Source organism: Haliotis rubra, unplaced genomic scaffold (genome assembly GCF_003918875.1).
Source record: "Haliotis rubra isolate DU_JTF1 unplaced genomic scaffold, ASM391887v1 Scf947, whole genome shotgun sequence".
Classification (NCBI taxonomy): domain Eukaryota; kingdom Metazoa; phylum Mollusca; class Gastropoda; order Lepetellida; family Haliotidae; genus Haliotis; species Haliotis rubra.
Genome location: NW_025767687.1, coordinates 358,279 through 373,369, shown reverse-complemented (window position 1 = coordinate 373,369; position 15,091 = coordinate 358,279). Strand labels below are relative to the sequence as shown.

Genomic DNA, 15,091 nt, shown 5'->3' with positions numbered 1-15,091 from the left:
AACGTTACGCATGGCTAAGATGTTTACAAACTATCATTATTTTGTTGCCACTTTGCTGGAAGAACAGGTGGACGAGCTGCACGTGTAAAATTGAAATTTCAAAACACACACGCTTGTTGATTACCTGGCTGTAATGTGGTTTTGTTGCAATTATTAGATTTTGTGTGAGTGGAGCAATTCATCGGTCTCAATAGAAATCAAACGGACTGTACTTTCCCCAATCACCTGTGACAACTTACTGCAGATTTAAGGGTATTTGAGTTTTTAACTGAATATGGTCTGGTTCCATGGAGAATGGAACCAGTGAGTACTGATTATGCATGAATTCCGCGCGCGAAAAGAACTCTGCATGAAACAACGGACACGGTATCGTTAGTCGCCTATTAACACAAGCATGGGTTGCTGCAGACCAATTCTAATCCGGAAGACTAGTATGGGTTATTGAAGACACATTCCAGCTTGGATCTTCAAGGGTTGTTTACATGATAGGATTTTATCTATTTTAGGTTCCTCTTTATTTCATATTATTGTCGCTTCATCTGTGCATCCGGGTGGCCAATACTGGTAAGTGTATATAAGACGTCATGTTGTTTTGTTTTGTGTGTTTTAGCTTTAACGACCCACGCGGCAATATTTGAGCCATTTAAAGGCAGTTTGTAAATAATCGAGTTTGGACCAGACAATCAAGTGATCATAATATCCATTCGATGTAAGCAACATGGATTCAGTGATATCATAGCTACTTGTCACTAACACAGGTGACTTAATAGTTCGCTCGTCACGCCGAAGACCCGGGTTCAATTCCCCACATGGGTACAATGTGTGAAGTCCATTTCTGGTGTCCCCTGCCGTGACATTGCTGGGATATTGCAAAAAGCGTCGTAAAACCATACTCACTCACCTCGTACCACGAAGAAGTAGAAAGGTAGTCACAATATCAACCACTGGTGTGTCTGTACCACACTCAGTTATTATCTTCTGGAATAATGCTGAATATCGAACACACACAGATATATTGTAGTTGTTTCTGAACACCTCTCCCAAGCGTTGCAGTGAATGGTCTCATTGAACCAGTGTGCGAAATAGCCATTGGCGCTCTGGCCCGTAAATTCTAGTAAAGATCCAGTCGGGCCAGTAAATCCCAACAGTCACTGACCCGACTGGACTAGTGCTTTGAATTTTCATGGGGTCATTTGGTTTTTTTATGGTATTTTACCTTTTGTAATCTTTGCTTAGTTTTCACATTCCAATTTCGGGCTAGTAAATCTCTTTTATGGGCTAGTAATTTTCAGGCATAGCTAGCCCGACTGGAGAGCAAAATTTGGAAACTATTTCGCACACTGCATTAAAACACATTATTCTGCTTGACCTATAATCGGGGTGTGTACACGAACGTCCAGTTTACACGAATCCCGTACACTCGTCAAATGTAACGAACTTATCATGACGCGTTCACAAGGTAAGATAAACTATTTTCGATGAATTATTTGTGTGTGACAATTAGATTATTTTGTGTAGTGCGTAGGAGTGAGTGTAGATAGCTAGTTCTCAAAACAGTACTGACGAGTGAGGAGTGAGTTTAGCCGCTATTAATATTCCAGCAATATCTCGGCGGGGAACCTGAAATGGGCTTCACACATTGTACCCATGTAGGGGGAATCGAACCCGGGCCTACGTTGTGACGAGAGAGAACGCTACCCCACCGCCCCAGTACTGATAATGATGATGATGATGATGATAATGATGATGATGATAATGATGATGATGATGATGATGATGATGATGATGATGATGATGATGATGATACTTTACAACATCAATAGCTTTTATGTTTCATATATGTTGAGCTTCTTTCCATGCTGGATATCACGCTTTAACATGAGCTTTATCACCCCGGTTAACGGATCTCAGCTGTGACGTGTACCACCTGTCACGGGTGCCATCTATCCTGCCACCTAACCCAGTCACAGTGCCATCTCCCGTCCAGCTTCGACTGTGCTACGTGTGAGCTCGCTTCGACTGTGCTACGCAACGCAGGCAGATCTGTTCCAAGCACCTTCACAGTGACGCAATTAAAACATTCTGTCCCAAATATTGTGGACTCTGCTCAGATGGTTCGAAGTCAAGCCGTGATTTTCATGTCGGCAAGAATAGTATGGTCTCTGTCAGTGACAAGCTGGATCTCGGGTCATGAATGCCAGAACTGGATCTCTGGTCACCTCATGTGTGTCTGAGTTGGATCTCCGTCACCTCATGTGTGTCTGAGTTGGATCTCCGTCACCTTATGTGTGTCTGAGTTGGATCTTCGCTCACCTCGTGTGTGTCTGAGCTGGATCTCCGCTCACCTCATGTGTGTCTGAGTTGGATCTTCGCTCACCTCGTGTGTGTCTGAGCTGGATCTTCGCTCACCTCGTGTGTGTCTGAGCTGGATCTTCGCTCACCTCGTGTGTGTCTGAGCTGGATCTTCGCTCACCTCGTGTGTGTCTGAGCTGGATCTTCGCTCACCTCGTGTGTGTCTGAGCTGGATCTTCGCTCACCTTATGTGTATCCGAGCAGGATCTTCGCTCACCTCGTGTGTGTCTGAGCTGGATCTTCGCTCACCTCGTGTGTGTCTGAGCTGGATCTCCGCTCACCTCATGTGTGTCTAAGTTGGATCTCCTCTCGGTTCATGAATGTCAGAACTGGATCTCCGGTCACCTCGTGTGTGTCTGAGCTGGATCTTCGCTCACCTTATGTGTATCCGAGCAGGATCTTCGCTCACCTCGTGTGTGTCTGAGCTGGATCTTCGCTCACCTCGTGTGTGTCTGAGCTGGATCTCCGCTCACCTCATGTGTGTCTGAGCTGGATCTTCGATCACCTCATGTGTGTTTGAGCTGGATCTCCGCTGGGCTCATGTGTGTCTGAGCTGGATTTTCGATAGGCTCATGATTGTCAGAGCTGGATCTCCGCTCACGATCATGTGTGTCTAAGCAGTATATACGCCAGGCTATTTGTGTCTGTGGTGATAATCGTTTGCCTCACGTACGTGAGAGCCCCGCTAACCCTATGCCAGTCTGAGCTTGATCTCCCCTCGTCGTTCCGCTTGTTGTATCGAGCTTGTATGCATCTTGTGTGTCTGATGTTTCACTGTTCATGTGTCTTAACGTTCCTGTATTGATGCTGTCCTCCGCAGACAGAGTTTCCTCCAGTAAGTGAGTGAGTGAGTATGGTTTTACGCCGATTTTAGCAATATTACAGCTACATCACGGAGAGAGACTCCAGAAATTTGCTTCACAAATCGTCCTTACATGGGGAATCGAACCAGTGTTTTAACTACTAGGCTCCAGTACTGCAATATATGTGATATATGTATGCAAAGAGACGTTCCCTGAGCCCATAATCCGTTAATCTCGGGGTTATTATAGGCTGATATTTGTAATAGGTTACAAATCAGGAACTACCAAACATTCATCATCAATACCATCGACATTTCCAGCAACGGCATCATCCCCGTCAGCTGCAACATCGGTATGGACGACGAGGACGACTGCAGTTCCCTACGACGGTCCATGTATAGACGATCCCGCTATGGACTGTGCTGATATGAACCGGACTGCCCACATATGCACAGCGTTCCTCAACAGTGACCAGACAAGGAAGTACTGCCCCAAATATTGCGGACTCTGTGGAAACGGTTGGCATCATTATCATAATCACAGAGTCAAAGAACTTTATTTCATACATTTAATAATTGAGTATTTATTTGACACCAATCAATCTTGCATACGCATTCTGGAGCCGATTTACAAACTGAGGAACCAACGACTGACGTCGTCGACAATGTCAACGTCGTCACAGATGCCATTCATGTAGAACAGCTTGGTATCTTGATCACATGATTACGTTAACATATTACAAAAAGTAATTATTTCATTAAATAACTTGACATCTTGCATACGCATTCTGAGTGTCGGTCCCATTCCACAACGCAATCGTAGCGCGTGTGTAGTGCAGAGTACAATAGTTCGTAGCTAAGAACGCTTTGAGAATGGAACGAAGGATATTGTACGCAGCACACTTAGAAGGGAACCAAAGTCACTAACGTCATTCATGCGTTACTATGTTTCATAAATTAATCATCTCTTTTTGTAACTTGACACTATCCATCTTGCATACCCATTCCGTCGGTCCCGTTCCACAGAGCATTCTTAGCGCCACGACATTCTTAAGCGTGTGTACTGCAGAGTACGACAGTTCGTAACTACGAACGCTTTGGGGATGGGACCAATGACATTGTACGCTGCATGTTTACAAACCAGGGAACCAAACTCCAACGTCTTCAGCAACGTCAACGTCATCAGGCATGCATGTTACGGGTGCCCCATACAACGGTCCATGTAAAGACGATCCTACTTTCGACTGTGCTGACATTGACCGAACTGCGAAAAATTTGTACAGTCTTCCGCGATAGTGCTGACACCAAGAGATACTGCCCGAAGTTCTGTGGACTATGTGGGACAGGTAATGAAGTTAACTGAAGAGATAGGCTTTAAGATTTATTCAGAATTTTCAAAATAGTTTAATATTTAATTTGAATGCCTGTATATTTTAGTGAGGGAGTGAGTATGGTTTTACGCCACTTTTAGCAATATTCCAGCAATATCGCGGACACCAGAAATGGGCTTCACACATTGTTCCCATGAGGGGAATCGAACCAGATGTCCAGCGTGACGAACGAACGCTTTAACCACTAGGCTACCCCAACCGCACCTAAACACAATTGTGAGAACCATCAACTAGATACATCTTTGGGAAGCCAATGTTATGCCTTCAGCATTGGGGCTATGGGATCGTATCTGCTTGTTCTTGTGCTAATAAAGATTGCAGAACTTTGCACCTTCTGCAATTTCGTGATAAGATGTCTGGGAAGACCATACAAAACATCATTGCTGTAGTCCAGAAATAAGTAACATAAGCTTCTGATTTAAATGATCAGTAAAAATGGCGGCCTAACCACTTTTCATTTACACCACAGCTCAGACAACATCCTCGCCATCATCAGTCAGCGGCTCGGCGACGACATCTCCCTCCTTTACTGGACCTTGTGTGGATGCCCCGGAAGCTGACTGCGCCGACCTTGACCACACTGCCCAGATCTGCACCCTCTACCGGGACAGCCAGAACACCAGGGACCTCTGTCCCAGATATTGTCACCTTTGCACTCCTGGTACAGTCTGAGTAGTAGCCGACGGGTGACTATGGAATCCTAGAAGGACATTGTCGCTATGTCGCATTGTCAAAAAACAAGTAAAGTGAGGCAAAATAAACCAAAACGCGACACGCGACATCGCGACAACGCGACATTTCGCCCATTTGTCGCATTGTCGCGTGTCGCGTGTCGCCTTTTGTTTAATTTTGCTTGTATTTGAGAGGGCGACAACGCGACAATGTCCCTTCCAGGATTCCATAGGTGACAGTACTTTAGCGTTTTGTTTGTTGTTTAACGCCGCACTCAGCAATATTCCAGCAATATGGCGGCGGCCTGTAAATCATCGAGTCTGACCAGACGATCCAGTGATTAACAGCATGAGCATCGATTTACGCCATCGGGATACGATGACATGTGTCAACCCTCGTCAGCGAGCCTGACAACCCGATCCCGTTAGTCGCCTCTTACGACAAGCATGGGTTACTGAAGATCAATTCTAACCCGGATTTTCACGGGTAGTACTTTAGCGGGATATTTCGGTACAAAAGGGCAACCGGTCCTTTTGTTCTCTCGAGGGTCCCTTTGTATTCCGATAAGTTACTGTCACTTGTCATGTATCTGTCTTAGAGCACCGCAATGTTCTCGAATTAAGTGAACAGCACATTAATAACTGTTTGTTGTTTTACGCCACACGTACCTCAATCAACTAATCTTATACTATGCGCAGGAATTACAACGATCACTTCGTAGTGTAATCCACAGTATTCCAAGACTCATTCTAGCAAGGGCTATGAAGTACCAGACCCGTGTAGGTCCGGGTTAGAATATTGGCCTTCAGTAACCCATGCTTGTCGTAAGAGGCATGCTAACGGGATCGGGTGGTCTTCCTCACGGACTTTGTTGACACATGTCATCTGTTCCCAATTGCGCAGATCGATGCTCATGCTGTTGATCACTGGATTGTCTGGTCCAGATTATTTACAGACCGCCGCCATATAGCTGGAATATCACTGCAGCGTAAACTCAAACTCACTCACACACTCAAGTACCAGTGGATTATATTATCGTGATTGTTCAAGGTGGATCACAATACATTTCGCACGAACGACTTACAAACATTTGTAAAAGCTTCCTGTGAAAACAATATTTCAAATTTTAACGAACGTGTATTTTATGTAATGAACGTAAACAAAATGAAAACAAAATGAAAAACACACAGCAAATATCCTTTTCCAAATCTGTCAACTAGCTCTCCAACCTATAATGCTTTCAGTTCTATTGTTCATTTTCGGGGCAGTGGGGTAGCCTAGTCACGCCGAAGACCTGGGTTCGATTCCCCTACATGGGAACAATGTGTGAAGCCCATTTGTGGTGACCCCCACGGTGATATTGCTAAAATATTGCTAAAAGCGGCGTAAAGTCAACTCACTTTATTGTTGATATTCAAACAAAGAACACGCCACCAAAACGCGGACACCTGTGTTCATGTGTTTTAGACCCAACACTCGCATCAACGTGCCGCGACGCTGACGGAGCCAACTGCGCCGACCTGGACCACACCGCCCACATATGTACCACTTTCAGGGACAGCCAGAACACAAGGGAATTGTGTCCTAAATACTGTGGATTGTGCTCTGATGGTATTTGGTCTGCATGTAGATTTACAGTGGCGGATCCAGAGGAGGGGTGGGGTTGGGGGTGATGGGTGGGGTTAAGGGGTGTCGCCGCCCACCCCCACCCCTTTTGAAAATGACTAAAGACCACATTGAAGTTTATGTTTTGCAATGGCAGTTCCAGGGGTTCAGGGGTTCAACCCCTGAAACCCCATCCCACCCCACCCCACCCACCTCTTGAAAATTTCTGGATCCGCCTATCCGAATATTGATCTTCAGTAACCCATGCTTGTCGTAAGAGGCGACTAACGGGATCGGGTGATCAGGCTCGCTGACTTGGTTTGACACATGTCATCGGATCCCAGTTGCGCAGATCGATGCTCATGCTGTTGTTCACTGGATTTTCTGGCCCAGACTCGATTATTTACAGACCGCCGCCAAATAGCTGGAATATTGCTGGGTGCGGCGTAAAACTAAACTAAACTCACTACTACAGGCGCTTCTACGGATAAGGCGTCTACTCTTCCGGGAGGATCTACATCAAGGCATCAATCACCAACTACAGCAAGATATGAGACACCTACTGCAGCAAGTAACAGCGACGCCACCACGACAACACCAATACATCCGGGTTCTACTTCCACTATGCCGAAAAAGACAACCGCCCCAAGGCATGCAGATTCTACCTCGACCAAGCCTACAGACACATCCACAACGAGACATCCAGATTCTACCTCCGCCAAGCCTACAGACACATCCACAACGAGACATCCAGATTCTACATCCGCCAAAACCACACCAGTCCAACACACAGACAGGACAACGTCAATAAAACCCGGGACGTCAGTAAAACCTACAACGTCAATAAAACCCGCAAAGTCAATAAAACTCACAACGTCAATAAAACCCACAATGTCAATAAAACCCACTACGTCAACAAAGCATCCAAAAACAACTGCTATCCCTCACAAAACTTCACACGCTGCCACGGCAGTTCCCGTGTCCATGACAACCCCAAGTCTGGACCAAATTTTTGCGATGAGCTTCTACAGAAATGACGTCAACCATGATGGAATTTTGACGCTGTTGGACTTTGAAAAGCTGTGGATTGAACAAGATGTGAACGGTGAGAAAGTAGCATTCTAAATGATTGTAAATGATACAATTAAGTATATTGAGATACGTTAGTGAATGAGTATGGTCTTAACATGATTCACCTGTGTTCTCTCATCAGTGCGTGGGTACCCGGTAGGATGAGATGTTAACGTGACTTCAAAGTTCTAGCACTTCACAAGCAACTTGGGTTTTATACTCCCCAGTGAGCTGAATAATCTAGCGCATACTGAGCGGAGAAATAGACTCGCCGCATGCATGCCTTATTATGATTATTATGATTATTATTATTAACAACATTACCATTATTAGTGGTGGTGGTTTTCCATCAATATAACAGCAACTGAAAATAGAAACAAGCTCTGTAAACTTTGAAACTATGTAGGTGTTTGAACTCGGCCTTCAGCATGACGAGTGAACGCTCTACCAATAGCCTATTTCATTCCCGTTAAACAGTTTCTGGCGGGGCGGTGGGGTAGTCTGGTGGTTAAAGCGTTCGCTCGTCACGCCGAAGACCCAGGTTCGATTCCTCACATGGGTATACACCCGTGAAGGTCCGGGTTAGAATGAACCTTCAGTAACCCATGCTTGTCGTAGGAGGCGACTAACGGGATCGGGTGGTCAGGCTCGCTGGCTTGGTTGACACATGTCATCGGTTCCCAATTGCGCAGATAGATGTTCATGCTGTTGATCAGTGGATTGTCTGAGTCAGACCCGATTATTTCAGACCACCGCAATATAGCTGGAATATTGCTGAGTGCAGCGTAAAACTCAACTCACTCACTCACTCACCCACATGGGTACAATGTGTGAAGCCCATTTCTGGTGTCCGCCCTGTGATAATGCTGGAATATTGCTAAAAGCGGCGTAAAACTAAACTCACTCACTCACTCACTCACTCATACGAACGACACATGGGCACAATGTGTGAAGCCCATTTCTGGTGTCCCCCGGCCGTGATGTTGCTGGAATATTGCTAAAAGCGGCGTAAAACCAAACTCAGTCAGTCAGTCATACGAACGATGGTCAGCATCTTCAGCCGTCTATCATCAAGCTGTTTGACGTGCACAACTAACTGCGTTATCTTCAGGGGATCAGCGGGTTACCATCACAGAGTACGCGGCTGTGACGCATTTATCCAAGTTCATCACCACGGAACTGTTCCAGTTCATTGATCATGACCACAACGGAGCCATCACACTACAAGAGGTGCCACGGCTGTTCATGGAATACGATTCCAACTGTGAGTAGAACAGTGTTGAATTCCTTGTCAACCGTTTTGGTGATGTATCTGGAAAAAGCATCTAGCACCCATCAAAAGTTTAAACTCACCTGAAGCACTCACACTACATGTTATGTATATTTTTATATGGTTACATCGAAGATGAATTTCTCCACTGATTTGGTGGAAACAACTGCAAATCTTTAGCAGATGAATTGCACGAGGATCATGCATCAAATTGCTGAAAAGCATGTGCAAATATCGTGCATGTGAACAGCTGTGTTTTGTGTAAAGTTTTGTTAAGACTTCCCCAGTTTTCACTCATGGATACCTGCTCATGTTGGAATATTTGGAAATGAAAAAGCTGATCAGTTGGCAAAAGCTGCATTAGATTTTGATGTCTTAGAACAGGATGAGACAATATTGCCCTCTCCTGCAGAATTATGCACCGTCAGTAAGATCCATGTTCAAACGAAATGGCAACAGAGATGGACCTCATCCTTAAAACGCCGCAGTCTCTATGGCATCGAGCCTTATGTAGCTAAAGCAAAATTATCCAGAAGCATTCGTAGAGAAGAGGTTCTTTTAACCAGACTTCGTTTTGGGCATTGTGGTCTTGGTGCATATCTAAACATTATTTATAATGATATTCCTGCAAATTGCACAGTGTGTAATCAGCTAGATGATGTGGTTCATCATTTACTGCATTGCCAAAAATATCTAACTCAACGTAAGGCGATGGTGGAATCTTTGACAGCGCTTAATATTGACATCTCATTGACTGGACTGTTGTGTTCAAGTAATATCACTCGCAATGATGTTCAGAATGTCATTCTTGCTTATATTAAATCGTGTGGCAGCTTAACTACTTTATACAAAATTAGGAACTTAGCAAACCTTTATGATTGGCAAGGTGTAAATGGGCCCAGTTGCCCGAACACCTATTAAACTTTCAATTATCTATCTATCTATCCACCCAGTTTTCACTGAGTTTCATCATTTATTGAACTCGTGACAATAATCTTTTCAACGCTACGAATTTTTTTTACAATACATCTGTTCATGTGTAAACAGTACCTTCAGACAGTATGGAATATTTTGCAAAATCTAGTTTAGGACAGTTGCCTGAAGTAAGTGGCTACATTCACACTAGTGAGTCTAAACCTTTGATGGGTAACTTCTTTGAGTGGCATTTTAGAAGTCTAAGTACACTTCCCCTTCTTCACCATTATGCTTGACAACGGTTGAATCTGCATCGAAACGTCGCAGTAAAAAGAAGTTGTTATCCATAAAGTTTGGTTCTTTGATTTATACAATGGTTATTTCTAATCGTCATCATATAAACTGACGTACCAAAGAAAGTACACACAAAACGTTTAGGGGGATTATTTTCCACATATTTTAACAGTGTTCCTTGTTGATCGTTTTGGCTGTGGTGAGCTTAGAGCGTTTGCATGGTGACCGAAGCGTTGATCCCCTCGTAGGGTCATCCCCAAAGCATTAAGGTGATAATCGTTCTATCTAGACTGGACTATTCAAACAGCATTCTGTTTGGACTCAGCTCTGCACACTTGACAAAACTCCAGAAAATCCAAAACGTTGCAGCCCGCATTGTATCCCTAACATCTAAAAGATCTCACATAACCCCTGTCCTAAAGTCTCTTCACTGGTTGCCCATCCAAGCCAGAATCGAATTCAAGATCTTGACCATTGTGTTCCAATGTCTACATGACCTAGCGCCTCAGTACCTCTCTGAACTCATCTCAGTGTACACACTACCACGACAGCTGAGATCACACCAACAGTTCCTCCTAACAACATCCCCTGTCAATCTCAAGAACTATGGTCACAGATCATTCAGCTATACTGCTCCTTCACTGTGGAACAGTTTTCCCATAACCATCAAACCAGCAAAATCTCTTGACTTATTCAAATCTTCATTGAAGACCCATCTTTTCAGGAAATATTACGAATGACTTGTACAATTGCTGCAGTTTTTAGCTGTACACACGTGGCGCCATGAGCATACACTAGTGTGTGGATACGGCGCCATACAAGTGGACATTATTATTATTATTATCATCATTGAAACCAGGAATGCTCTGTTCAGAGTCAGTATTCTGTATCTGATTGGGTTATTCATGATAAACTGTGGCATGGTATCTAAATGACCCAGCACAGAAAAAAAAAACACCGACAAGAGCTCGCGCATGCACACATGAATCCATAACGCTATAATCGTTGACATGGAGTTTACCCCTTTTCAAATCACCTATCAAAACTGTTATTAAGTATCTAGTCCTCCAAGGTGTTTAAGGGTAGGTGGGGTAGCCTAGTGGCTAAAGCGTTGGCTCATCACGCCGGAGACCCGGGTTCGATTCCCCACATAGGTGCAATGTGTAAAGCCCATTTCTGGTGTCCCCCGCCGTAATATTGCTGGAATATTGCTGAAAGCGGCGTGAAACTAAACTCACTCGCTCCAAGATGCTATAGTTTGAGGCTAGCTAATTAGTGTTTAAGTAGACGCGTTCAGTGAATCGCGTCGACATCAACATCATTGTCCATTTAAGTAATATCGATTTACTATCACAATGCATATTTCAGCTGATGGTGTCATAAACGAGGGGGGAATTTATAGCTGAATTCCGTAGGGTAAGTACCTCCCCAACTCCCACGCCGTCGTAATGTACTGATCGTGATCGTAAACTGGTTGGGTTCGCGATATTTAAGAGCGTACTACGTGAAATATTTTACAAATATTGTACAGTTGAATGTGTATACCTCGGTTAGAAACAACGTTGAGCTGTATAAATGAGCTATAAAATTACAAATGTGCGTTCTCCATTACGAGTGAAAATATGCCCAAATATCAGAGTTCAACAAGCAAATACCACTGTATCCATGGTAATACACGTACATCTGATGTTGTGCGTCGAAAGCGCGTGGACTTACCTTCAATGTTAATCTTTCAGATTTACAACTTTGTGAAGGACCATGCAAAATAGCCACAACGTAAGTACTATTCACAGTCTCTTCGACTAAGATTCCCCCAGCAGCCCATGCTTGTCGTAAGAGGCGACTAACGTGACCGGGTGGTCAGGCTCGCTGACTTGGTTGACTCGTGTCCCAATTGCGTGGACTGATGCTCATGCTGTTGATCACTGGCTTGTCTGGTCCAGACTCGATTATTTACAGACCGCAGCCATACAGCTGGAATATTGCTGAGTGCGTCGTAAAACTAAACTCACTCACTCTCTTGACAACCACTGTATCCAATCTGTCAACAACAACATTCAATCAATCCCATACCTAATACCAACCTTCCATTTATCACAGTACCTCATGTAATCAGCTTTCAAATACTTCTTTACTTGACCCAAACGCTAATCCTTTACATCCCTTTGAGGTATATCTGTAATATCGCTGACTGTGGTGAAGAATGTTTCACCACACCCATGTTGCTGACAAATGAAATATCATGATCACTGTGAAAAATGTCTTCGAACTCAAAAACAGTATCCTCCTTACCATGACGATAAGCCGAAATCCAATGACCTAGAGCCCTTGGTCATCAGTGCCTAATCAGTACAAGAATGGCCACCCTTGGCACCGAAGTTGATACATAATTATGCTGATACATAATTATGCTCATGACATATAGTCATAATCAAAGACAATGAACTCTGGCTTTAGCAGAGACTTTTAAATTTTTGGATATTCTGGTCGGGCTGTCTTTTCTTTTAACCATGTGTGGTTAAGGCCGATACATTAGCAAGAGTGTCAGTATTCTAGCAGTATCTCAAGTGCCTGTATTTACCAGAAGTGTTTGAGTGAGTGAGTGTGTGAGTATGGTTTTACGCCGCTTTTAGCAATATTCCAGCAATATCACGGCGGGGGACACCAGAAATGGGCTTCACACATTGTACCCATGTAGGGAATCGAACCTGGTTCTTCGTTGTCACGAGAGAACGCTTTAACCTCTAGGCTACCCCACTGCCCCACAGAAGTGTTTGAAATTATGTGTAGAAACAGACTCAGTCCTTTTCACAACCATTTCCTTTAAAAGCTTTTAAACGTTGTTTTTTATGATGTTACTTTTCTTTTCTTGCAGTATGGATCGAGGAGATAGTTGGAGAGGTAACATTATCGAAAAAACTGGCAATGATGAAACAAAGACATGTTTTACAAATACTAAAATAATTTAAATTTTTCTGCCAAGCAACGGCCAAACGCCCATCCAATTTACCGCAACAACTCTTTTTCAGAAAGAACGTCTTTGTGAATTTATTCAATGCAATGATCTTGACCTTTGTCTGATCTTTACAAAAGGAGTCGCAGAGTCATTTGAAAAAAAGGCAATGGAAAGATACTCTCTGATAAAAATATTTCTGGCTAAATTTCGCGAACATCGTATTTTTGTTTATTCATTGTACGTCATACTCATATATGAATGATTTGATTTTATTCTTTAGGTGCATGCAATCTCCAGAAAGAAGACAATTCTACAAACAATTTCAAATAAAATGTGTTTTGTAGATCACAGTGTTTTGGTGTTCATAATGAGAGATACAGCATTAATAGTACTACTGGCTGACTGACTGAGTATGGTTTTACGCCGCTTTTAGCAATATTCCAGCAACATCACGGCGGGGGGACACCAGAAATGGACTTCACACATTGTACCCATGTGGGGATTCGAACCCGGGTCTTCGGCGTGACGAGCCAACGCTTTGACCACTAGGCTACCCCACCGCCCCAACCATAGTACTAACTCAGTGTTTCCGCCATCGCAGTAGGTTAACGATTGGGAGGTGGCAGTAGACCAAGTGTTTCCAGCTTGTGTGTGACATTCAATATATACTACCCATCAAAAATTTAGACTCACTAGTGTAAATGTAACCACTTACTTCAGTCAACTATCCGAAACTAGATTTTGCAAATATTCTATACTGTTTATATGTACTGTTTACACATGAACTGATGTATTGTAAAACAAATTCGTAATGTTGAAAAGATTATTGTCATGAGTTCAATAAATGATGAAACCCAGTGAAAATTGGCGAATTTGTAACAGAACTTTACACCAAAACGCATCTGTTCACACGCACGATACTTGCACATTCTTTTCAGCAGTTTGATGCATGATCCTCGTGCAATTCATCTGTATAAGGTTTGCAGTTGGTTCCCCCAAGTTAGAGGAGAAATTCATCTTCTATGTAACCATACATATATACATAACATATAGTGAGTGCTTTAAGTGAGTCTAAACTTTTGATGGGTAGTATATGTCGGGGCACCTTACTCCACAATTCACAGAATTAAAAAAAAAACAAAAACGAAAGAAAATTATTATTGTTGTCACAAAAAAATAAAAAAAAGTCCACAATTGACATTCTGTAGGTCAATCCACAATCTGTGAGTAAATCCAGTGAGTGAGTTTAGTTTTACGCTGCACCCAGCAATATTTTAGCTATATGGCGGCGGTCTGTAAATAATCGAGGCTGGATCTGACAATGCAGTGATCAACAGCATAAGCATCGATTTACGCAATTGGGATACAATGACATGTGTCAACCAAGCCTGACCACCTAATCCCGTTAGTCGATTTTACAAGCACGTGTTACTGAAGATCAATTCTAACCCGGATCTTCACGGGTAGTACTTCAGCGGGATATTTAGGTATAGTATCTTCTCAGCTCGCTTATAAATCCAGAATCACGCAACAACGACAGTATGTCCCTTAATCAGTAAATATAAAATCCAGCACATAACATTGAAGGATTCAATGTCCATACTTCTACCAGCAAGAGTCTGGCAGATAATCCTCAATCCAGTGTGGCAATCAAATTTCACCTATGAAGATTTCGGTTAGAATTGGTCTTCAGCAACCCATGCTTGTCCTAAGAGGCGACTAACAGGAACGGGTGGTCAGGCTCGACGCCTTGGTTGACACGT

At 43.4% G+C, this 15,091-nt stretch overlaps 1 protein-coding gene and 1 long non-coding RNA gene across 2 annotated transcripts; both read left to right on the top strand.

Annotated features, from left to right (window-relative positions):
• The first annotated feature begins 514 nt into the window (after window positions 1-514).
• On the top strand, window positions 515-7,633 carry LOC124264839. The gene is made up of 7 exons (XM_046699623.1): window positions 515-564; window positions 3,476-3,673; window positions 4,299-4,500; window positions 5,015-5,206; window positions 6,685-6,828; window positions 7,298-7,393; window positions 7,473-7,633. Exons 3-7 carry the CDS (start codon window positions 4,347-4,349, stop codon window positions 7,631-7,633), a joined length of 747 nt encoding a protein of 248 aa, XP_046555579.1. The 5' UTR covers window positions 515-564; window positions 3,476-3,673; window positions 4,299-4,346.
• Window positions 7,634-7,741: 108 nt separating this feature from the next.
• LOC124264843 lies at window positions 7,742-13,676 on the top strand. Its single transcript, XR_006895271.1, has 5 exons — window positions 7,742-7,927; window positions 9,005-9,157; window positions 11,741-11,788; window positions 12,109-12,148; window positions 13,609-13,676. It is a non-coding gene; the product is annotated as an uncharacterized LOC124264843 (long non-coding RNA).
• Window positions 13,677-15,091: the final 1,415 nt, after the last annotated feature.

What these genes read in the sequence shown, in the direction of transcription:
- LOC124264839 (XM_046699623.1), top strand. Translation starts at nt 4,347, where the DNA reads ATGTTACGGGTGCCCCATACAACGGTCCATGTAAAGACGATCCTACTT. An exon ending in CTGTGGACTATGTGGGACAG is followed by an intron (nt 4,501 to 5,014) that starts GTAATGAAGTTA and finishes TTTACACCACAG; the next exon opens with CTCAGACAACATCCTCGCCA. An exon ending in TTGTCACCTTTGCACTCCTG is followed by an intron (nt 5,207 to 6,684) that starts GTACAGTCTGAG and finishes CATGTGTTTTAG; the next exon opens with ACCCAACACTCGCATCAACG.